This window comes from Dipodomys spectabilis, unplaced genomic scaffold (genome assembly GCF_019054845.1).
Source record: "Dipodomys spectabilis isolate Male_0828 unplaced genomic scaffold, ASM1905484v1 ptg000096l, whole genome shotgun sequence".
In the NCBI taxonomy this organism is placed as follows: domain Eukaryota; kingdom Metazoa; phylum Chordata; class Mammalia; order Rodentia; family Heteromyidae; genus Dipodomys; species Dipodomys spectabilis.
This window is the reverse complement of record NW_024870773.1, coordinates 10267373-10286065: the sequence shown is the minus strand read 5'-3', so window position 1 is coordinate 10286065 and position 18693 is coordinate 10267373. Positions and strand designations below refer to the sequence as shown.

At 41.1% G+C, this 18693-nt stretch overlaps 1 protein-coding gene across 1 annotated transcript in view; it reads left to right on the top strand.

The window, feature by feature from the left end:
• The window catches only part of Armc3 (armadillo repeat containing 3), an 81038-nt gene that overhangs the window by 57816 nt on the left and 4529 nt on the right, over positions 1-18693 (top strand). Inside the window, exons 13-18 of the mRNA XM_042686203.1 lie at positions 7070-7238; positions 10844-10941; positions 11746-11847; positions 12269-12364; positions 15899-16099; positions 18318-18480. Of these exons, the coding sequence (XP_042542137.1) occupies positions 7070-7238; positions 10844-10941; positions 11746-11847; positions 12269-12364; positions 15899-16099; positions 18318-18480 (829 nt within the window). The remainder of the gene's footprint in view (positions 1-7069; positions 7239-10843; positions 10942-11745; positions 11848-12268; positions 12365-15898; positions 16100-18317; positions 18481-18693) is intronic.

Sequence of the window (18693 nt, the reverse complement as noted above, 5' to 3'; positions counted from 1 at the left end):
TATTGCGAACAGTGCTGCAATAAACATGGAGGTGCACGTGTCCTTGTATATTGGTTCCTGTTGTTCAGGGTAGATGCCTAGAAGTGGTATGACTGGGTCGTAAGGGAGGTCAATCTTTAGCTTTCTAAGGACCCTCCAGACTGCTTTCCAAAGTGGTTGTATAAGTGTACATTCCCACCAGCAGTGTAATAGGGTTCCTCTTTCTCCACATCCCCTCCAGCATTTGTCGTTGGCTGATTTGTGGATGTGGGACATTCTGACTGGGGTAAGGTGGTATCTCAGGGTTGTCTTTATTTGCATTTCCTTCACCACCAGGGATGATGAACATTTCCTCATGTGTTTCTTTGCCATTTTTATTTCTTCATTTGAGAAGTCCCTCTTTAGTTCCCTTGCCCATTTAGTAATTGGTTTGTTAGGTTTGGGAGGGATTAGTTTCTTGAGTTCCCTGTATATACAGGATGTTAACCCCTTGTCTGATATATTGCTGGTAAATATTTTTTCCCAATTAGTTGGTTGTCTTTCTAGCTTAGTTGCGATAGATTTAGCTGTGCAGAAGCTTTTTATTTTAAGGTAGTCCCATTTGTCGAGTCTATCTCCAACTTGTTGTGACCCTGGGACTCTGTTCAGGAAGTTCCTTCCTGTGCCTATTAGTTCAAGTGTCTCTCCTACTCTGTCCTGCAGTAGTTTCAGAGATTCAGGTTTAATGTTAAGGTCTTTAATCCATTTTGAGTTGATGTTGGTGCATGGTGATAGGCTGGGGTCCACTTTTAGTTTTCTGCATGTGGCTGCCCAGTTTTCCCAGCACCAGCGGTTGAAGAGGCTGTGTTTCTTCCATTGTATGTCTTTGGCTCCTTTGTCGAATATCAGCTGGCTGTAGGCCTGTGGATTTATATCTGGATCTTCTATTCTGTTCCATTGGTCTTCGGGTCTGTTTTTGTGCCAGTACCATGCTGTCTTTGTGATTATAGCTCTGTAGTAGAGTTTGAAGTTCGGCATGGATAGCCCTCCCATATTGTCTTTATCCCCTAGAATTGTTTTGGCTATTCTAGGTCTTTTGTTGTTCCATATAAATTTTTGGACTGTTTTCTGTATTTCAGTGATGTACGTCATTGGGATTTTAATAGGAATTGCATTGAATTTGTATATTAGTTTTGGAAGTATCACCATCTTTACTATATTAAGTCGGCCTATCCAGGAGCATGGGAGGTCTTTCCATTTCCTAGTGTCTTCTGCAATTTCTTTCTTTAACTTTTTATAGTTCTCATTAAATAGTTCTTTTACATCTTTGGTTAGGTTAATTCCTAAATATTTTATTTTTTGGGAGGTTATTGTGAATGGGGTTGCTCCCTTTATTTCCCTCTCTTCCTGTACATTATCAGTGTATAGGAAGGCAACTGATTTTTGTGGGTTTATTTTGTATCCTGCTATTTTGCCGAAGTGACTTATGATTTCTAAAAGTTTGGGGATGGAGTTTTTGGGATCGTGGAGGTATAGTATCATGTCGTCTGCAAAAAGGGATAGTTTCACTTCTTCTTTCCCTATGCGGATCCCTTTAATGTCTTTTTCTTGCCTTATTGCCCTGGCTAAGGGTTCTAGGACTATGTTGAAGAGGAGTGGAGACAGTGGACATCCTTGCCTTGTTCCTGTTTTTAGGAGGATTGGTTGTAGCTTTTCCCCATTAAGTATAATATTGGCTATTGGTCTGTCATAAATGGCTTTTATTGTTTTTAGAAATGTTCCTTCTATTCCTATTTTCTCCAGAGCTTTTAGCATGAATGAATGTTGAATTTTATCAAAGGCCTTTTCTGCATCTGTGGCGATAATCATGTGATTCTTGACCTTGGCTCTGTTGATATGCTGGATTACATTTATTGACTTACGTATGTTAAACCATCCCTGTGTCTCTGGGATGAAGCCTACCTGATCATAGTGTATTATTTTTTTTATGTGTTTCTGGATTCTGTTAGCTAGAATCTTGTTAAGGATCTTTGCATCTGTGTTCATCAAGGAGATTGGCCTGTAATTCTCCTTTTTGGTTGGGTCTTTGCCTGGTTTGGGGATGAGTGTGATATTGGCTTCGTAGAATGAGTTTGGGATAGCTCCCTCCTTCTCTGTTTCTCTGAAGAGCTTGAGGAGTATGGGTATTAGTTCTTCTTTAAAGGTCTTATAGAATTCTGCTGTGAATCCATCTGGTCCTGGGCTTTTTTTTGTTGGAAGACTTTTGATAGCTTCCTGTATCTCATTATAGGATATTGGCTTATTTAATTGGTTAACTTCTTCTTTGCTCAGTTTGGGTAACTTGTATTTCTCTAAAAATGCATCCATTTCCGCCAGATTTTCTTCCTTTAGAGAGTATAGCTTTTGAAAGTAGTCTGTTAGAATTGTTTGGATATCTTGGGTACGTGTTGTGATGTTTCCCGTGGCATCCCTAATCCTATTAATATGGGTTTCCTCTCTTCTTTTTTTAATTAATCTTGCCAACGGGCCATCAATTTTGTTTATTTTTTCAAAGAACCAGCTTTTTGTTTGGTTTATTTTGGTTATGGTTTTCTGATTTTCTAATTGGTTAATCTCTGCTCTCAATTTGGTTATCTGGCTTCGTCTAGTAGCTTTAGGTCCCATTTTTTCTTGTTTTTCTAGCTGTTTTAGTTGCAACATGAGATTATTTACTTGGTCTGTCTCCATTCTCTTGATGTGGGCACTGAGGGCAATAAATTTGCCCCTCAGGACTGCTTTTGCTGTGTCCCACAAGTTTCTTTGTGAGGTGTTTTCATTTTCATTGAGTTCTAGGAAATGCTTTATTTCTTCTCTGATCTCTTCTGTTACCCAGGCCTTGTTAAGGAGTGTGCTGTTCAATTTCCATGTATTAGAGAAATTTCTGCGGTATGCTTTGTTATTGAGAGCTAGCTTGATTCCACTGTGGTCAGATAGGATACAGGGGATTATGTCGATCCCTTTGTATTTGCTTAAGTTCCTTGAATGAACTATGATATGGTCTATTTTGGAGAAAGTTCCATGAGCTGCTGAGAAGAATGTGTACTGTGTTGTTTTAGGGTGAAATACTCGGTAGATGTCAGTTAATTCCGCTTGAAGTATGGCCTCACTTAATTCGGTAGCTTCTTTGCCAATCCTCTGGTTGGTAGACCTGTCCTTTGGTGAGAGTGGCGTGTTAAAGTCTCCTAGTATTATCGTATTGGGATCTATTTTATTCTGTAAGTTTGAGAGCATTTGTTTAACATATCTGGGTGCACCGATATTTGGGGCATATAAGTTGATGATGGTTATATCCTCCTCTTGGATTGTTCCCTTTATTAATATGTAGTGTCCGTCCTTGTCTTTCTGTACTGATTTTAATGAAAAGTTTATTTTGTCAGATATCAGGATAGCTACACCTGCTTTCTTATTGGGGGAATTTGATTGGTAGATCCTTTTCCACCCCTTCACTCTGAGTTTGTTTGTATGTTTGGCTGAGAGGTGGGTCTCCTGAAGGCAACAGATGGATGGGTCTTGTTTTCTGATCCAGTCCTCAGTTCGTTTTCTTTTAATTGGCGAATTCAGCCCATTTATATTAAGAGAAAGTATAGAGAGATGCATTGTTGTCCCTGCCATTCCGTTTTCCTAAGTTTTTCTTCTTTCCTTTCCTCCTGTGCTTGCTCAGTTAGACTTTGAGTAATGCCTGTTTGGGGCAGGTCCCAGTTCCTGGTTGCTTTCTTCAGGTTGTGTCCCCCCTCTTAGAATTCTTTGTAATGCTGGCTTAATGTTTATGTATTCATTTAGTTTTTCTTTGCTATTAAAAGTTTTCAGTTCTCCATCGAATGTGAATGCTAGCTTTGCCGGGTATATCAGTCTGGGTTGGCAGTTATTGGCTCTCAGGGCTCGTATGGTGCTTTCCTAGGCTTTTCTTGCATTCATTGTTTGTGTGGAGAGATCTGCAGTGATTCTAATTTTTTTCCCGTTGTAGTATAGCTCCTTCTTCATTTTTGCTGCATGCAGGATTGTTTCCTTATTATTCAGATCCATCATTGTTACTATTATGTGCCTAGAAGTGTTTCTCCTGGGATCTTGCTTGTTGGGTGTTCGATAAGCTTTTGTGATGTAGTTAAGATGGTCGTTTTTGAGGTGGGGAAAATTTTCATTGACTATCTTGTTAAATAGGTGTTGCATTCCCTTGCTCTGGAATTCCTCACCTTCGTCCACTCCGATTATGCGAAGGTTAAATTTTTTAGCATTATCTGCTTGCTCTTGAATTTCCCTTTGGTTTAATTTGAGTGATTTTTCCTTATCTGTCACTTTTTGGTCCAGTTGGTGTATTCTGTCTTCTGTATCTGACACTCTACCTTCCATTTCATTCACTCTGTTGACCGTGGCTTCTATTGTGGTTTGCATGGTGGAAATGGATCCCTTTATGGATTCAATGTTGGTTCTCAGAGTACTGATCTCACCTCTCAATGAGGTGAGATCAGTATGCATTACCTCTAATTTGGCGTTTATCTCACTTCTTACTGAGGTTTGTGCAGCTTCTATTTTTGCATCCAATTTTTGTTTGATATCCTGTATATCTTTTGATAGTTCATCCTTGTGCTCTTTCAATTTCTGATCCATTTCTCGCTTTATTTCTTGAGTCATTGCCTCCAGCAACCCTTGGATGTAGTTTTTGTCTTCCATTCCTGCTTTGCTCCCACTGGGGCTCTCCCCTGCGTGGGTGCTGGCTTTTGAGGTGAGCTTGCTGTCCTGGGTAGTGGTAAACCTTGTGATTTTTCTCTGTGATTTTCACATGGGGGTTCAGGAGACTGCTCTTCAATCTTGTTTTGGTGTGTCTGTCTTTGCTTGGTTGCTGATTCTGTATTGGTAGAGAGAGTCTGTGCCTGATCTGGATTCTGTTGGGAGCCTATTTCCAGCTGCTATTCACTTAGGATTCTCAGCTCTCTGCTGTAGCAATTCCCGCCTTTGGAAGGGTTGAGCAGCCTAGACTGCTTGTGTTTGCTCCTGCGGGTGCTCTTGGGAAGATCAGATGCTCTGGATGCACTCTCCCAAATACTGGAGTCTGTTATGGGCTCCTGATGTGTTTTTGTTTGTTTGTTTTGGGCTGGTTGTGGGCTTGAACTCTAGGTTTGGGTGCTGTCCCTCAGCTCTTCAGCTCAGGGCTGGCACCCTACCGTTTGAGCCACAGCCCCACTTCTGACCCTTTTTGCTTTGTTCAGGTGCCGGTCCCCTGGCCTGGTTCCGGCCCCAGCCTGGAGCGCGCTCGTTAGGCCTGTGCTAATGTGTATACCACCTTGGTTATGCAGCCTGGAGGACACAGTTCAAATTTCTTCTACTGTTGGTAGTCTTGACCCAGGGGCACTGTTCCTGGCTTGAGCATTTAAGCTCCCTTCCAGGGGCGCTCTTGCTCTGGCCTGGCCAGCAGAGTGTGCTCCACCGGCTGGTGGAGCTCTCGAACAGTTCCCAGTTTTAGTGGGTCCTGTGGTCCGGGTGTTGGGGTAGGGAGTCTAGGTCAGGGTCTGGGGATTCCCTCCAGCTCTGGTCTCCCTTGATGGATTCCCTGTCCCCTGATGGGTACTCACCCTGTAGGTCGTCAGTTGTTGTTGCAGTCCGTCAGTTGTTGTTGCAGTCCGAGTTCAGTTGGGGTGGTTGCGGGCTGGGTTGGGCGGCCCCCCGCCGGGTCGTTGCGATCGCGATTGGGCGGGTGGTCTGCGGACAGGTCCCTTTGTGGCGCTGCTGGTGCCGGGCGGCTTTGGTGGGATGGAGCCTCTCCGCTCCGGTGGAGAGTGATGGGTGGGGTGGGATCCTCCTGGAGACTCCGGGCTGGTAGGTTTCTCTGTTCCTGGCGATCCGCTGTTCTGCAATCCGGTACCTGGTGATCTGCAAGCAGCCCCCTGTGTCTCTGTGGCTCCGGCAGCCCCCGCCGGGCCGGCTGGCCGGCGGCTTGGCGCACTGCCGCGCGGCCAGTAAAGGTTGGGGGAGGGGTCTTCGCTCTTCTCTGTTCTGAAATTCTTCTTTTCCTCTCTTTCTTTTTTTTTTGTTATTTTCCACCTCTGGTTTTTCTCTGAGTGTTCGTCTTTTTGTTGTTGTCGGTCTCTTGGGGAGATTAAAGGTTGGAACTCGAACTCTCTTTTTGGTTGGAGAGAGCTGTGGCGTTTCCCTACTGCCCCGTCGCCATCTTGGTCCCCCTTCCTTTTGTTTTCCTCTGCTTTCACCAAGCACAATCTGCCTCATCTCTCAGATGCAAGGCTAAAATAAGTGAGCCAAGACGATTGCCTCTATTTTTCTCCCCCACACAGACCTTTTCATTAGACTTCAGTATTTAACCTCCATCCAATCCCTCTTTGCTTACAACAGATGAGTTTAGTTGCCTTTAACATAGCAGAAAATAGGGTATTAAGGTTCCCTAGGCAGGCTCACTCTATTAACTTCCAAGCATTTTTTATGCTTTGGAGATAGTACCCTGTTAGCTAAAATACTAGGTCCAATACTACTTCTGCTTTAAATGGACAAGGACTTTTTCTTCCCTAGAAGTGTCAGTATTAGTCAGCTTTCCACTGCTGTGACAAATAACTAAGATAAATTCACTCATAAAGAGGGGGTATTTGGGCTCACAGGTTTAGGCTTTCAGACCACAGTTGGCTAGGAGTGAGAGTAACCTGATCATACAGTGGCTAATAAGCAGAGAAATTGGGGGTTAGGGTCCAAATTTATCAAGGGCATGCTCCCCAATGATGCAACTTCCTCCCACTTTGCCAGACCTGTTGGTAGCTCCCTTACCTCCCAATAGTGCTACAAACTGTGGACCAGCCTGTAACACGTGGCCCTTTGACGAACACTCATCCAAACCATAGCAGTATTCTCCACCGCTGTTTGAATATGAATTACTGCCTGGCATATTATTCTCAAGAAGGATAGATTTGTCTTCATAATTCTGTCAGGATTGCTTTTCTCTAAAAGGTTGGGGGTGGGTGGGTGGGAGAGCTTTCTGTCTCAATTCTTCATTCAAGAGCCTAAGTGTATAAATGGGAATTTGATGTTGGATTGCTTATAGAAAGGAAATAATGCTTTTTGCTTTTATTGACAGGGCTTTAGATATCCTTGAAGAAATTAATCTATCAATAAGTCGAAAAAATAAATTCAGTGAGGCAGCTTATAACAAACTGCTTAACAACAACCTTCCTCTGAAATACAGCCGGACGGGCCATTTGTCATCAAATAACATAATTGGTGATGGGTTCTATGACTGTGGTCAGGTAAGTGACACCATTTGTGTGCAGTTCAGTTGTGTTTGATGGTTTTTTCCCCTTAATCATGATGCTATTACATTACCATTTATAAGCACCAAGTGTAATTTATATATATTTTTTTACAGACAGTCATGTGAAAAAATGCCACCTCTATAACTCTGGTTGTCGACTTCTACATTTTTGTAGTTTTAACTAGAATTATGTTTGCTTGTACTTAAAGTCTACTTGCAAACACCAATTGCAAGTTTTAGGTAATATGAAAGAGGTTATACTGTATGTGACTCAGTTGTAGGTTTCTACCCAGCATGTTCAAGGTGCTGGGTTTTATTTCCAGCATCACACACACAACACACAAAGATGTAAAAGGAGCTGTTTAAGTTTGGAATTCTATTCCTTCTAGAGCTTAAAATAAGTCATAATACTGGACTTTAAGATGTGGAAAAATATACTAGATTTTAAGGTTTAAAAGAATATTAGTTCATTGATCCGAGTATATCGCGAGACAATATGTGATTCAGTGTTGTTGAAACAGGAAGTGAGAAATGAGAAATCAGAAATAAACACTTCAAATCCTTAGGAACTTTTGATGTAGCTCCTTCAGTTGGAATTCTTTATTAGAAAACAAAAGCAATTTTTTTAAGTGGGGGAGTTTAAACTCCAAAAATCTAATTCTAGGCAAACCTGGGAAACTAGCAGTCTTTAAAAATCTGAGATAGAAGTAGGATTGCAGTTTGAGGCCACTTCCAGCCCTCACTCCCAAAATGGAGTATTCCTATCTCCAAAAGAAACAACTTGTAGCTGGCTGCCAGTGGCACACAACTATAATCCTAGCTACTCAAGAGATAGAGATACAAGGATCTTGACACAAAACTAGCCAGAGCAGAAAAGTCTGAGACACTTCATCTCCAATTAGCAGAAAGCTGCAGGTATGGCTCACGTGGTAGAGAATCTGGTGAGCAAGAAAGCTGACCAAGTGGGAAGCCCCAGTTCTGGAGTGCCAGCCCCTATCTGAGAAATGAAAAGCAAGAGGGTTGGGGGGGGGTCAAAGTGGTACCACACCGCCTAAGGCCCTGAGTTCAAATCCTAGGAACATAAAAAAGTTGTTTTTTAGGAATGCCAAGAGCTCCCTAAGCCAGGAGAAAGTTGCACAGGGGAAAAGAGGAAAGTAAAATCCCAAAGAAGAACAAAAGAGTCAGTGATGGTAACTCTGTGAGAGCACCATCAGATCTTCTTCTAGATCTGCTGGAATTCCCTTTTCCTTGTCCTCAATGTTAGCAAGACATGTGTCTTGGCTTAGAAAGGGATCTCGAGCCATTTGATGGGAAAGACATCTCAGAAGGTCATCCAGGCAGCCCTCTTCTCCTTGGCTAGCTTTGTCTAGCCTATCTTTAGGTACCCACAACACTTAGTCAGTGGTTTCATTACTTGGTTACTTTGTGACAGTCAAGCGAGGTATACAGATGGGTTTGTAAATTGACATTCTTCCAGCAGCTAACACATGGTCTGAAACAGCTGAGGCAGTAAATAGGAGCTGGAGGTTGTATCCTGCTGAAGGGGAAAAATGTCCATAAACTTCAGATTTACACTTGTATTATATGGATAGTGTGTGCATAATGAATTAAGACTTGACTGGGCGCTGGTGGCTCATGCATGCAATCCTAGCTACTCAGGAGGCTGAGATCTGAAGATCTCAGATCACACTTCTAAGCCAGCAAATGTCCATAAACTTCAGATTTACACTTGTATTATATGGATAGTGTGTGCATAATGAATTAAGACTTGACTGGGCGCTGGTGGCTCATGCATGCAATCCTAGCTACTCAGGAGGCTGAGATCTGAAGATCTCAGATCACACTTCTAAGCCAGCCTGGGCTGCAAAAATCCATGACATAAAAAGCCAAAAGTTCAAGTGGCAGACAAGAGAATTAAGAATCTTCAAACACTCTATCAAATTATGTTCTATCAGAGTTTATGTTAAACATAAGAAACACGCAGTTGGCAAAATTGGTTAAATTCCTATAGAAAACTAAAGCTAGATCCTTAAATATCACCTTGAACCAGAATCACCTCCAAATGGATCAAAGACCTTGAAGTCAAAGCAGACACCCTGAAAACATTACAGGAAGGAATAGGAGAAACTCTAGGGCTCCTTGGCACAGGCCACAATTTTCTTAATAAAGACCTAGAAACACAACAAATCAAAGAACGGTTGGACAAATGGGATTGCATGAAGCTGTAGAGCTTCTGCATGGCAAAGGACATAGCGAGCAAGGCCAATAGAAAGCCCAAGGACTGAGAGAAGATCTTGACTAGCCATACAACAGACAAGGGTCTCATATCTAAAATATACTTGGAACTAAAAAAATTAAATCCCCCAACAACAAATCCTCAAAGAAACAACTGCCCAATAAATAAATGGGCTAAAGACTTAAAGAGAAACTTCTCTGAAGAAGAAATAAGAATGACCAATAGACACATGAAGAAATGCTCAACTTCTCTAGCCATAAAAGAAGTGCAAATCAATACAACATTGAGATTCCACCTCACCCCAGTTAGAATGGCAAGAATCAAGAAATCTAATAACAACAGATGCTGGAGGGGATGTGGCCAAAAGGGAATCCTGCTGCATTGTTGGTGGGAGTATAAATTTGTTCAACCACTTTGGAAAGCAGTATGGAGGTTTCTCAAAAGACTCCACATAGAGCTCTCCTATGACCCAGGAATCCTACTTTTGAGCATTTACCCAAATGATCACAAACAAGGCCATACTAAAGCTACGAACACAACTATGAGGTAGCATTATTCAACATAGCTAAAATGTGGAACCTACCCAGATGCCCCTCAGTAGATGAATGTGAGACACACACACACACACACACACACACACACACACACACACACACACACACAAAATGGAATTCTATGCCTCATCAGAAAGAATGACACTGCTCCATTTGCTAGGAAATGGAAAGACTTGGAAAAAATTATAGTAAGTGAAGTAAGCCAGGCCCAAAGAAACATAGGTCTCATAGTTTTCATTATTTGCAGTAAATAATATATGTCTAGGACAAGCAGAAAAAGTCAAAAGCTAGGTACATATGACCATATAAGATGATGCTAAGTGAAATGACCCCCAAGATAGAGATACAAGTGGTTTTATCTTTCTTGCTATAGTTTTTAATGTACTTATAAGGTACCATGTGATTTTTTTTGTTTCTTTTGTATGTTCTTCCCCCATGGTTTAACCCCTGTTTTCACTTAATTGGATTCTGGTGCCTCGAATCTTGTATATACTAATTTTCTAATTTGGGGAGGGGAAGGGAAATAACAAAATGCTGAAATAAGGATACAGGTTGAGCCATTGTAACAATGAGATGTACAAGACAGTATGTTGAAAACAAACGTTACAACTTTGGGTGGGGGGGAGGGAGGTGGGGTTATGGGGAGGGAAAAACAAAGGAGGAGATAACAACACTCGATAGGAAATGTACTCATTACCTTATTCAAGTAACTGTAACCCCTCTGTACAGTATTTTTATAATAAAAATAATTTTAAAAAATAAGACACATGCAGAGAAATTAACTTTTCAGTTCTCAAAATCATCTTACAGAGCAAGGCTGGCTCAAGACTTCTGCCACTGAAGGAGCTGTGCATGCAGGAGCCGAATGACCTACGCGCTGTCCTGTTAGTCAACAGCAAATCTGATGCGTGAGTCTTTTGTGAGAATAAGGGCATGAAGGAAAGGACTTTTTTTGTGTGTGTATGTGTAAATGTGTAAAGATGCCTGGTATTCTTCTTTTTTTGTATTCACCACCACCATAAAGATAAAATCTGGTCCATCAACACAGAACCTAGCAAGGAACAGCACCAAATAATCTAAACAGCTCTCTGCCCTTTCCTTCCATGCCATATTGCCAGTCAATTTCCAGCAGGCTTCAAAAGTCAGGGGTCCTGTCTTCCGACTAGACAGGAGCAAATCAAGAGGGATTATGCTTACAAATCTCCTGGTATGCTAGAATGTAATTACCCACCCAACATTTCTTTGAAATAAGTAAATAGATGAGAAAAAGTAAAGCTTTATATAATCCTAGCTACTCAGAGATTTTGACGATCTCAGTTTGAAGCCAGCCCAGGCAGACAAATCTGAGAGACTCTTAATCTGCAATTAACTAGGAAAAATTTGGAACTGGAGGTGTGGCTCAAGTGGTAGAGTGCTGGCCTTGAGTGAAAAAAGCCAAGCAAGAGCGTGAAACCCTGAGTTCAAGCCCCAGTGCTGGCACAAACATGGAGAAAAATGAAAGCTTCAACATTCTTTAAAATGACTGTACATTATGTATACACATACATATGACTAGTATGAAATGCTTTTGTCTCTCTCCTTTCTGGGTTTGAATAAGTATATCACTTGAAATGTCTCATCCAAATATGACTTTCAGAAAGTAATGTTGTGTAAGATCAAGCCAGTTTTGATATATTTTATATGTGCAAAATTTCACATGTGTAAAATTTTAGCTCTCCCCCTCCATCCATGGAAGACAAATCATCAGATGTCGGTTATGGACGAAGTATTTCTTCCTCATCTTCCCTAAGAAGAGCAAGTAAAGAAAAGGCCAGGTAAAAAAAAATTTTAAGAAAAATTTTTATATTCAAATGGCTTTTCCGCCGAAGCTGGGAATGGAACAAAAAAATAGATTTTTAGATTTTGTCATTAATTCTTGCTGTGGCAAGGATTTCTGGAAGAGGAGACAGGAAATCTGGGTGCTGTAACTGTACAGTGATGTCAAGCCAGAGGCCTTAGTGCTCTGGGTAGATTTAGTTTCTATGGCCATAGCTAAGCCTCGCTCCCTGTGCTTGCGAAGGCTGAAAAGAATCGAATCCTAATGGCAATTAAAAGGTGTCATAAATGATAAGTGATAAAAATATAATTATAAAAGGTGTTACCAATGATACTTGCCCATGTAACAAGTTGTGTTTTTCTGTGTGTTTGGAAGTGTTTCTGTTAAATGACAATATATATGCATAGTTCTCGTTTTAGTACTGGATTTGGCTCTCCCTCAGAAGAGAAGTCAGAACCTCCTTCAGGACGAAATACTGTTGTTTCCAAAAGTGGGGGCAAGGAGAAAGGAGTGAGGTAAGACATGTCGAATCCTCCAACTTATAATTATGCCAAGTTCTAACTACAAGCTGGGCTGGTAAAAAAGGAGAAATGGCTTTTGTTTGGTGGTGTTGGAGATGGCCCTAGGGCCTCACACAAGGTGGGCAAAGTGTTCTACCAAAGGAAATGGCAAATTTCCCAGTTCAAAACTGCCTATCTCTCAGGCTGCGGGTTGAGATATAGCTCTGTGGAAGAGAGAACAAGTTTTATCTCTGAATTTGCTGTGCTGAATGAGGCATGATATCCAGGAAGTCTTGGAAAGTACCTTTATTTTTGTCCCTGTCTTTCAAATGTACCCAGGGTATTTCTTCTGACTCTGGATAGGTTACTCATCTCTCTAGTCCTAGTCAAACTCATTTTTCATGAAGACACGTAGGAGAGTCAATTAACTTAATTCCTGTTGATCCACTGACCTGTTCCTTACCTCCTTAGGCATTACTAAAACCAGCATGTCTACTTCCTCCTAAAGCTTTTCCTCATAAACACTTTTCTCCAGTTGTGAAGCTGGTAGCTTATACTTGTAATTAGCTACTTAGATTGGTGAGACCCAGAGGATTGAGGTTCCAAGCCAGCCCAGGCAGAAAAATCCAGGAAACTCTATTTTCAAAATAACCAGCAAAATAGCAGGATAGAGTGGTAGAGTGTCAGTCAAGCAAGCAAGCTCAGCAAGTGTGAAGCCCTAAGTTTAAACCCTATAACGCATGCATGTGCACACACACACATCCACACAAATACATATACACAAATTTCTTTTGGGGGGGGGGTCCTGTCGTGGGGCCTGAGCTCTGGGCCTGGGCACTGTCCCTCAGCTCTTCAGCTCAAGGCTAGCGCTCTACCACTTGAGCCACAGCGCCACTTCCAGTTTTTTTCTTTTTGCTTATGTGGTGCTGAGGAATCGAACCCAGGGCCTCATGCATGCAAGGCAAATGCTCTACCACTGAGCCACCTTCCTAGCCCCCACAAAATTTCTTATAAGAAATGCACACTAGGGGTTGGAGGCATGGCTCAGTTGGTAGAGCAAAAGTGTGAGGTGTGCCCAGTTCTAGTCTCAGATCTAAAAAGAAAAGATGAAAAGAAATGCATACTAGATGTATTCATGTAGTGTATGCTCTCCTTGGCATTCAGACTAGTTTTTATAATATGAAGTCAATTACACATGAATTGATCACACACACTTAAATATATATAATTTTTGTTTCCTTTTTCATATCTTTCTTCCAGTCCCCTCATCTCTGAAGTCTTTTAGATACTTACAATATATGTTTTAATGTTTCTGCCTTTCAGATAATTTTGATCTCCGTGATGAAGAACTTCTAAAAACATTTCCGTTTTAAAAATAGCTCCCTACAAAGTCTCTTTTTTACCCATACCTCAGTTATTTTCATTTATTCTACCAAATCTTGAATAACTCCAAATGTCTGTCAGAAACAGGCGTAGGTCACTTCTGAGTCATACCGAAATACCTCCTCACCATCATTCCCTGCATTTGTCTGACCCTATGACCAGAACCAAAATGTGTAAACCATGTCTGTCCCCTAAAAGTCAAATATTTGCTTAATATTTGGGCAAGGAAGCAGTCTCTTCTCATCGTGAACTTGTGTTTATTGTGATGTCACTAGATACAAAGTGACAAAAATCTGCTGGAAGAATTGAAATATAGAAGTGAGACCAAGCCACAAAAGCTGGCTGAACTGCATTGCCTGTGTTCAGGACCTAGAAACCACCTTGTTCAGGACCTAGCTGCCACCTTGTAACTCCACCCATTTAAAGCCCCATTCTAGCCTGTTCTGGAAACTTCTCTCATCATGCCTAAGAGCTAGGGAACTAGGTCTAGGGTAGAAAAGTAGGTGTGTCACAGGGCAGCCTCTCAGCCCATGCTGGAGTCCACCAAATTGCCTGGACTCCCAGCACCTCAGCCTCCTCTAGTTTTAGCAGCTAATTGGCCTAGTGGGTTCAAGTTTTAAACTCCATCCAGTCTTCCATGGGTTGTGACTCCATGTTCTTAAAGTTCTTGCTGTGTTCTGTGGATCAGCCCAGAGTGCACACCAACCAGTTGGAGACTTGGGTGATCATCTGTCCCATAGTTCAGTGCTCAGAGTCTCCATGTGGGCTGCTTGAGAAGCGAGGGCCCAGACTACATATGCACAGATCTGGCTTATGCCTAGGAAATCGAGAACACTTCTGTGAAGTTGCTCTCCTGAGCTCTTTGCTGTCTTGTCTTGTGGGGTTTTGGAGCTTTCCTTTGGGTCCTATAGCCAAAAACCTTCATTTACCTTGCTCTGCTATACTCTGCCATGGCTGCAGTCATGTCTACAGCCAAACGACTGGATGGCTGATAGACTGGAACAGCAGGCTTAGCTTCAGGGGATCCTGGTGTCCCCATTGCTTCCTCGGTCACACGATCCCCATTTCACTGCTGTTACAAACCTGGAGAAGAATAAGAAAAGGCAAAATAGAGCAGGGGCTTTGCTTTATGGAGTTACTGGGTCCCTTAGAGCAGTCCAGAACAGGGAACAGTAGAAGAAATTAAAAGGATAAACTATCAGTTCAGTAGAAATTCATAGCTTTTGTCTCTTCTGATCTTCCTGTAGCTATTTACTTTCCAGGGTTCCCAAATAACTATTAGGTATTTCCTCTCCTGTTTCCTGTGTTATAATCATGCTCAACAGGAGACCTGGGTACTGTGCATTTCTTGGAATAAAGAACTCATATTACTGGGGATTTTTTTTGCTGTTGTTGTTGCTCAACTCATTAATTGATGAGGGAAAACCAGTGAGATGTTACTATTGGTTCCATTTGAGGCTCAAGGTATTTTTATATCCTGTTGAAGCAACATTGAGAAACATTGCTGAATTATGTAGGAAACTGGGTAATATCCTACCAGACAAGAAATTGCAACCTTTGGAAGTATCTTTTCCACTGGATAAAGGTTATTCCCATATTTGATATACAAATATCCACATGGTGACTAGTAATTCTCAAAGCCTGGAATTTTCAATTCATAACAAATAATATCTTTACTTCTGACTAAGTTAATAACTATTTTTGCTAAGTATGCTTCAATCAATCTTGGATGAGCCTTTCCTGTTCTATAGAAATATGCCATCCTGGTTTTGTTCAACCCTATATTAATTCCATTGAAGAATAAATTCAGGTCCCAACTGGAAACAAGTCTACTGCTTAGATTCTGTAAATGGTTTCTTTTTTTCTTTTTTCTTTTTGTATTTCCATCTCAGTAGATATTTACTATATGTGGCAGCCACTTTGGTATATAACATGTAGAAGTCTAGTACATGTGCTTTGTAATAGCTGTCAATCTCATTATATTCTCTTCCAAATTAACTTTTCCAGTATAATGATCAGTCAATAAATGGACATTTCAAACCTGTGTGTTGTATGGTTCTTAAGGCAGAAAACATTTCATTCCAGTGATGCACAGAGCATCGATTAGTATTTGTTGATTTGATTCCCAGACGATGTGATTCTAACTGTTGTAGTTGACTCTCAAAGGAAAGGCAGAGGGAAAAAAGAAGAGGAGAAAGTGAAAGAGGAGGAAGATATTAATGCAGTCCCCAAACTGACTGGAGAAGGCGTCCCTGAAAAAGAATGGTACCCTCCCCATGACCCTGACTTCTGTGTGTATGTGTACGAGGTCACCAAGTCGATCCTGCCCATAACCAATATTAAAGAACAGATCGAAGTGCTCGCCAAGTAAGTTCTCTTGGTAGACATGCAGCTTAAATGTCCCATGGTGTGGTTTCAGTGGATTTGCTTTTTCTTGTAGCCAATGTAAATAAACCCACCAAAACAAAACTGAAGTTCAAGGCATGCTAGCTCTGATGTGGAAATGAATTTAAATAATTCTCAATTTCTATGTTAAGTTTCTGTGAAGAATCCAAGGCAGAGCCTCGGGGTGACTTACAGGACACTGTCACTGGCTAGGAAGATGGCTCAGTGGTAGAGTGCTTGCCTTGCATGCATGAGGCCCTAGTTTTGATTCCTCAGCACCACAAAAGCAGAAAAAAGCTGGAAATAGTGCTGTGGCTCAAGTGGTAGCATGCTAGCCTTCAGCTGAAGAGCTCAAGGATAGCACCCAGGCCCAGAGTTCAGGCCCCAAGACCAACAACCACCCCCCGCAAAAAAGCTAAAACAAAAACAAAAAGGACACTGTCATTTTTAGCTAATCCATTAAAAATACCTTTTGGTGTGATCTTGAAGACGTTGTGCAGGAATCAGTGTTTGAAAATGGAATCATTCTTTATAGGTATATGAAGTGCCCAGAATCTAAAAGAATCCTACTGTCAATTATCTGTAGACTAACTAACACATATGTTATCTTGAATACAATTAGCCACCGCCTGCTTTTCTGTTACATGTATGTCTGATAGTTTGTTCTGCTTGTTGTCTTGAAGTGGGGGGGGGGTAAGGATCCTGAGAGTCAGGTGCTTTGGCAGGACAGGACTCTGTCCTGTTGACCCAGTGTCCACAGTGACTGGGAAACTGTGAGGGGTCAGGGATCCCTGGAGGTCGGTCCTGACACTAACCTCCAGCAGAGCTGCTGGCTTGTACAACAGCTGCCGTCTCCATGGGAGCTTGTATCTACTCCAAGGAGAAGTGAGGAGCGGTTGTCAAACCTGGATGTGACAACCATAAGTGTCACTGCCAGATCACTAACTTCTTGACAGGCAAGATGGAAAGAGAACAGATTTTTGGCACCCCACGTTGCCCTGATGTCCTTGATGGCTCGGAAGAACTCTGACTCAGCCCCTCCAAACATTTCCCTCACCGTTTGTTCCTAAAGGAAATGCTTTCCACTGCTCTCAGTTGGTCTTCTTTTAACCTGAGCCCACAAGTTCAAGTGCAGACATGTGGTCTGAGGCCCTTGGTTCTTGGCATTCATTAATGTCCTGTTGGCTCATGGTCCTACATGGTACTTCTGAGCTTTCCCCTTCATCCCTTTCTCTTTGTTTCTTTACCATTACTCTTCCCACTCTACCAGATAAATGATGATAAACCAAAGGAGACGCCTTCCTTTAGCTCACAATTTTTCCTTTATTCAAAAATCTACTGGCCTTAGATGACTGAATTTTTGGGGAAATGTGTTTTTAGTTGACAGAGGTTTTGGAAGTGTGTTCACTGCTTTCTTCAGAGAATGCTTACTATTACAAGAAAATCACAAAGTATCATAATTGTATCACCCATTTGCTATGAATTCTCCCCTTTGGTCTCTTCCTCTCTTCTTTTCTACCCTGATTTCAGTATTTTGTGATCTCATGTTTTTCTCTAAATTAAAAACTTTTTTTTCAAAGAAAAACTAAAAAATGTCAATGAGTCTAATGGGGAATTTTCTGTCTTTTTACTTTAATGCCTTGGATCTCAATTAAAACAGTTAAAACTACTGCTGCTGGTTCATGTTTGTAAACCTAGCTACTCAAGAGGCCGAGATCTGGAGGATCTTGGTTAGAAGCTAGCCCAGGCAGAAAAGCCCATGAGATTCTATCTCCAAAATAGCCAGCAGAAAAGCTAAGATGAAAGCAAGACTCAAATAGTATAATACCAGCTTAGCAAGTGCAAGTTTTCTGAGTCTAAATCCCAATGCCACCAAAAAAATTCAAACAAAAAAAATTTTTTTAATTAACATTAAGATAAAAATTTAAAACTCCATGAACATTTGGTGTGGTATGGAATTACATCTTGTTATAAATATTAGGAGATTATATTCATTTCCTTCTTTGCATTGCATAAAATTGCTAGAATTTCAGTTTATGTACAGGTAATGGTTTGAAGATTGCAATCCTAATGTTAATGTGCTTATTGTAAATATATTTTTAAAAGCAAAGCAAATAATTAACTTTTATGCATATAATTGTACATATAATGTTATTGCAACTTTATACTGATTTTTTTAATCACCATACAATTGACGCAGGTATGTGGCAGACAAAATGGGCGGTAGGATTCCAAAAGAAAGACTACATGATTTCAGCTGGGAACTTCACATAAGCGAGCTGAAATTTCAACTTAAATCCAATGTTTTACCAATTGGATATATCAAAAAAGGAACCTTCTGCCATCGAGCTTTGCTTTTCAAGGTATTTAAGGTTTTGCTTTTTTCTTTTGTCTGATTGACGTTAGGTTAAAATGTTTTGTAGATCCATATCAAAGTGAGCCAGTTGCTAACATTTAACTGGATAATATCAATCCTAATATTTAGACTTCCTTATATTTTGACCTGTATGTGATCGTATATGGACAGATGTACATAAATACACATATATTTGGGTGTGTGTATATATGCATACAGA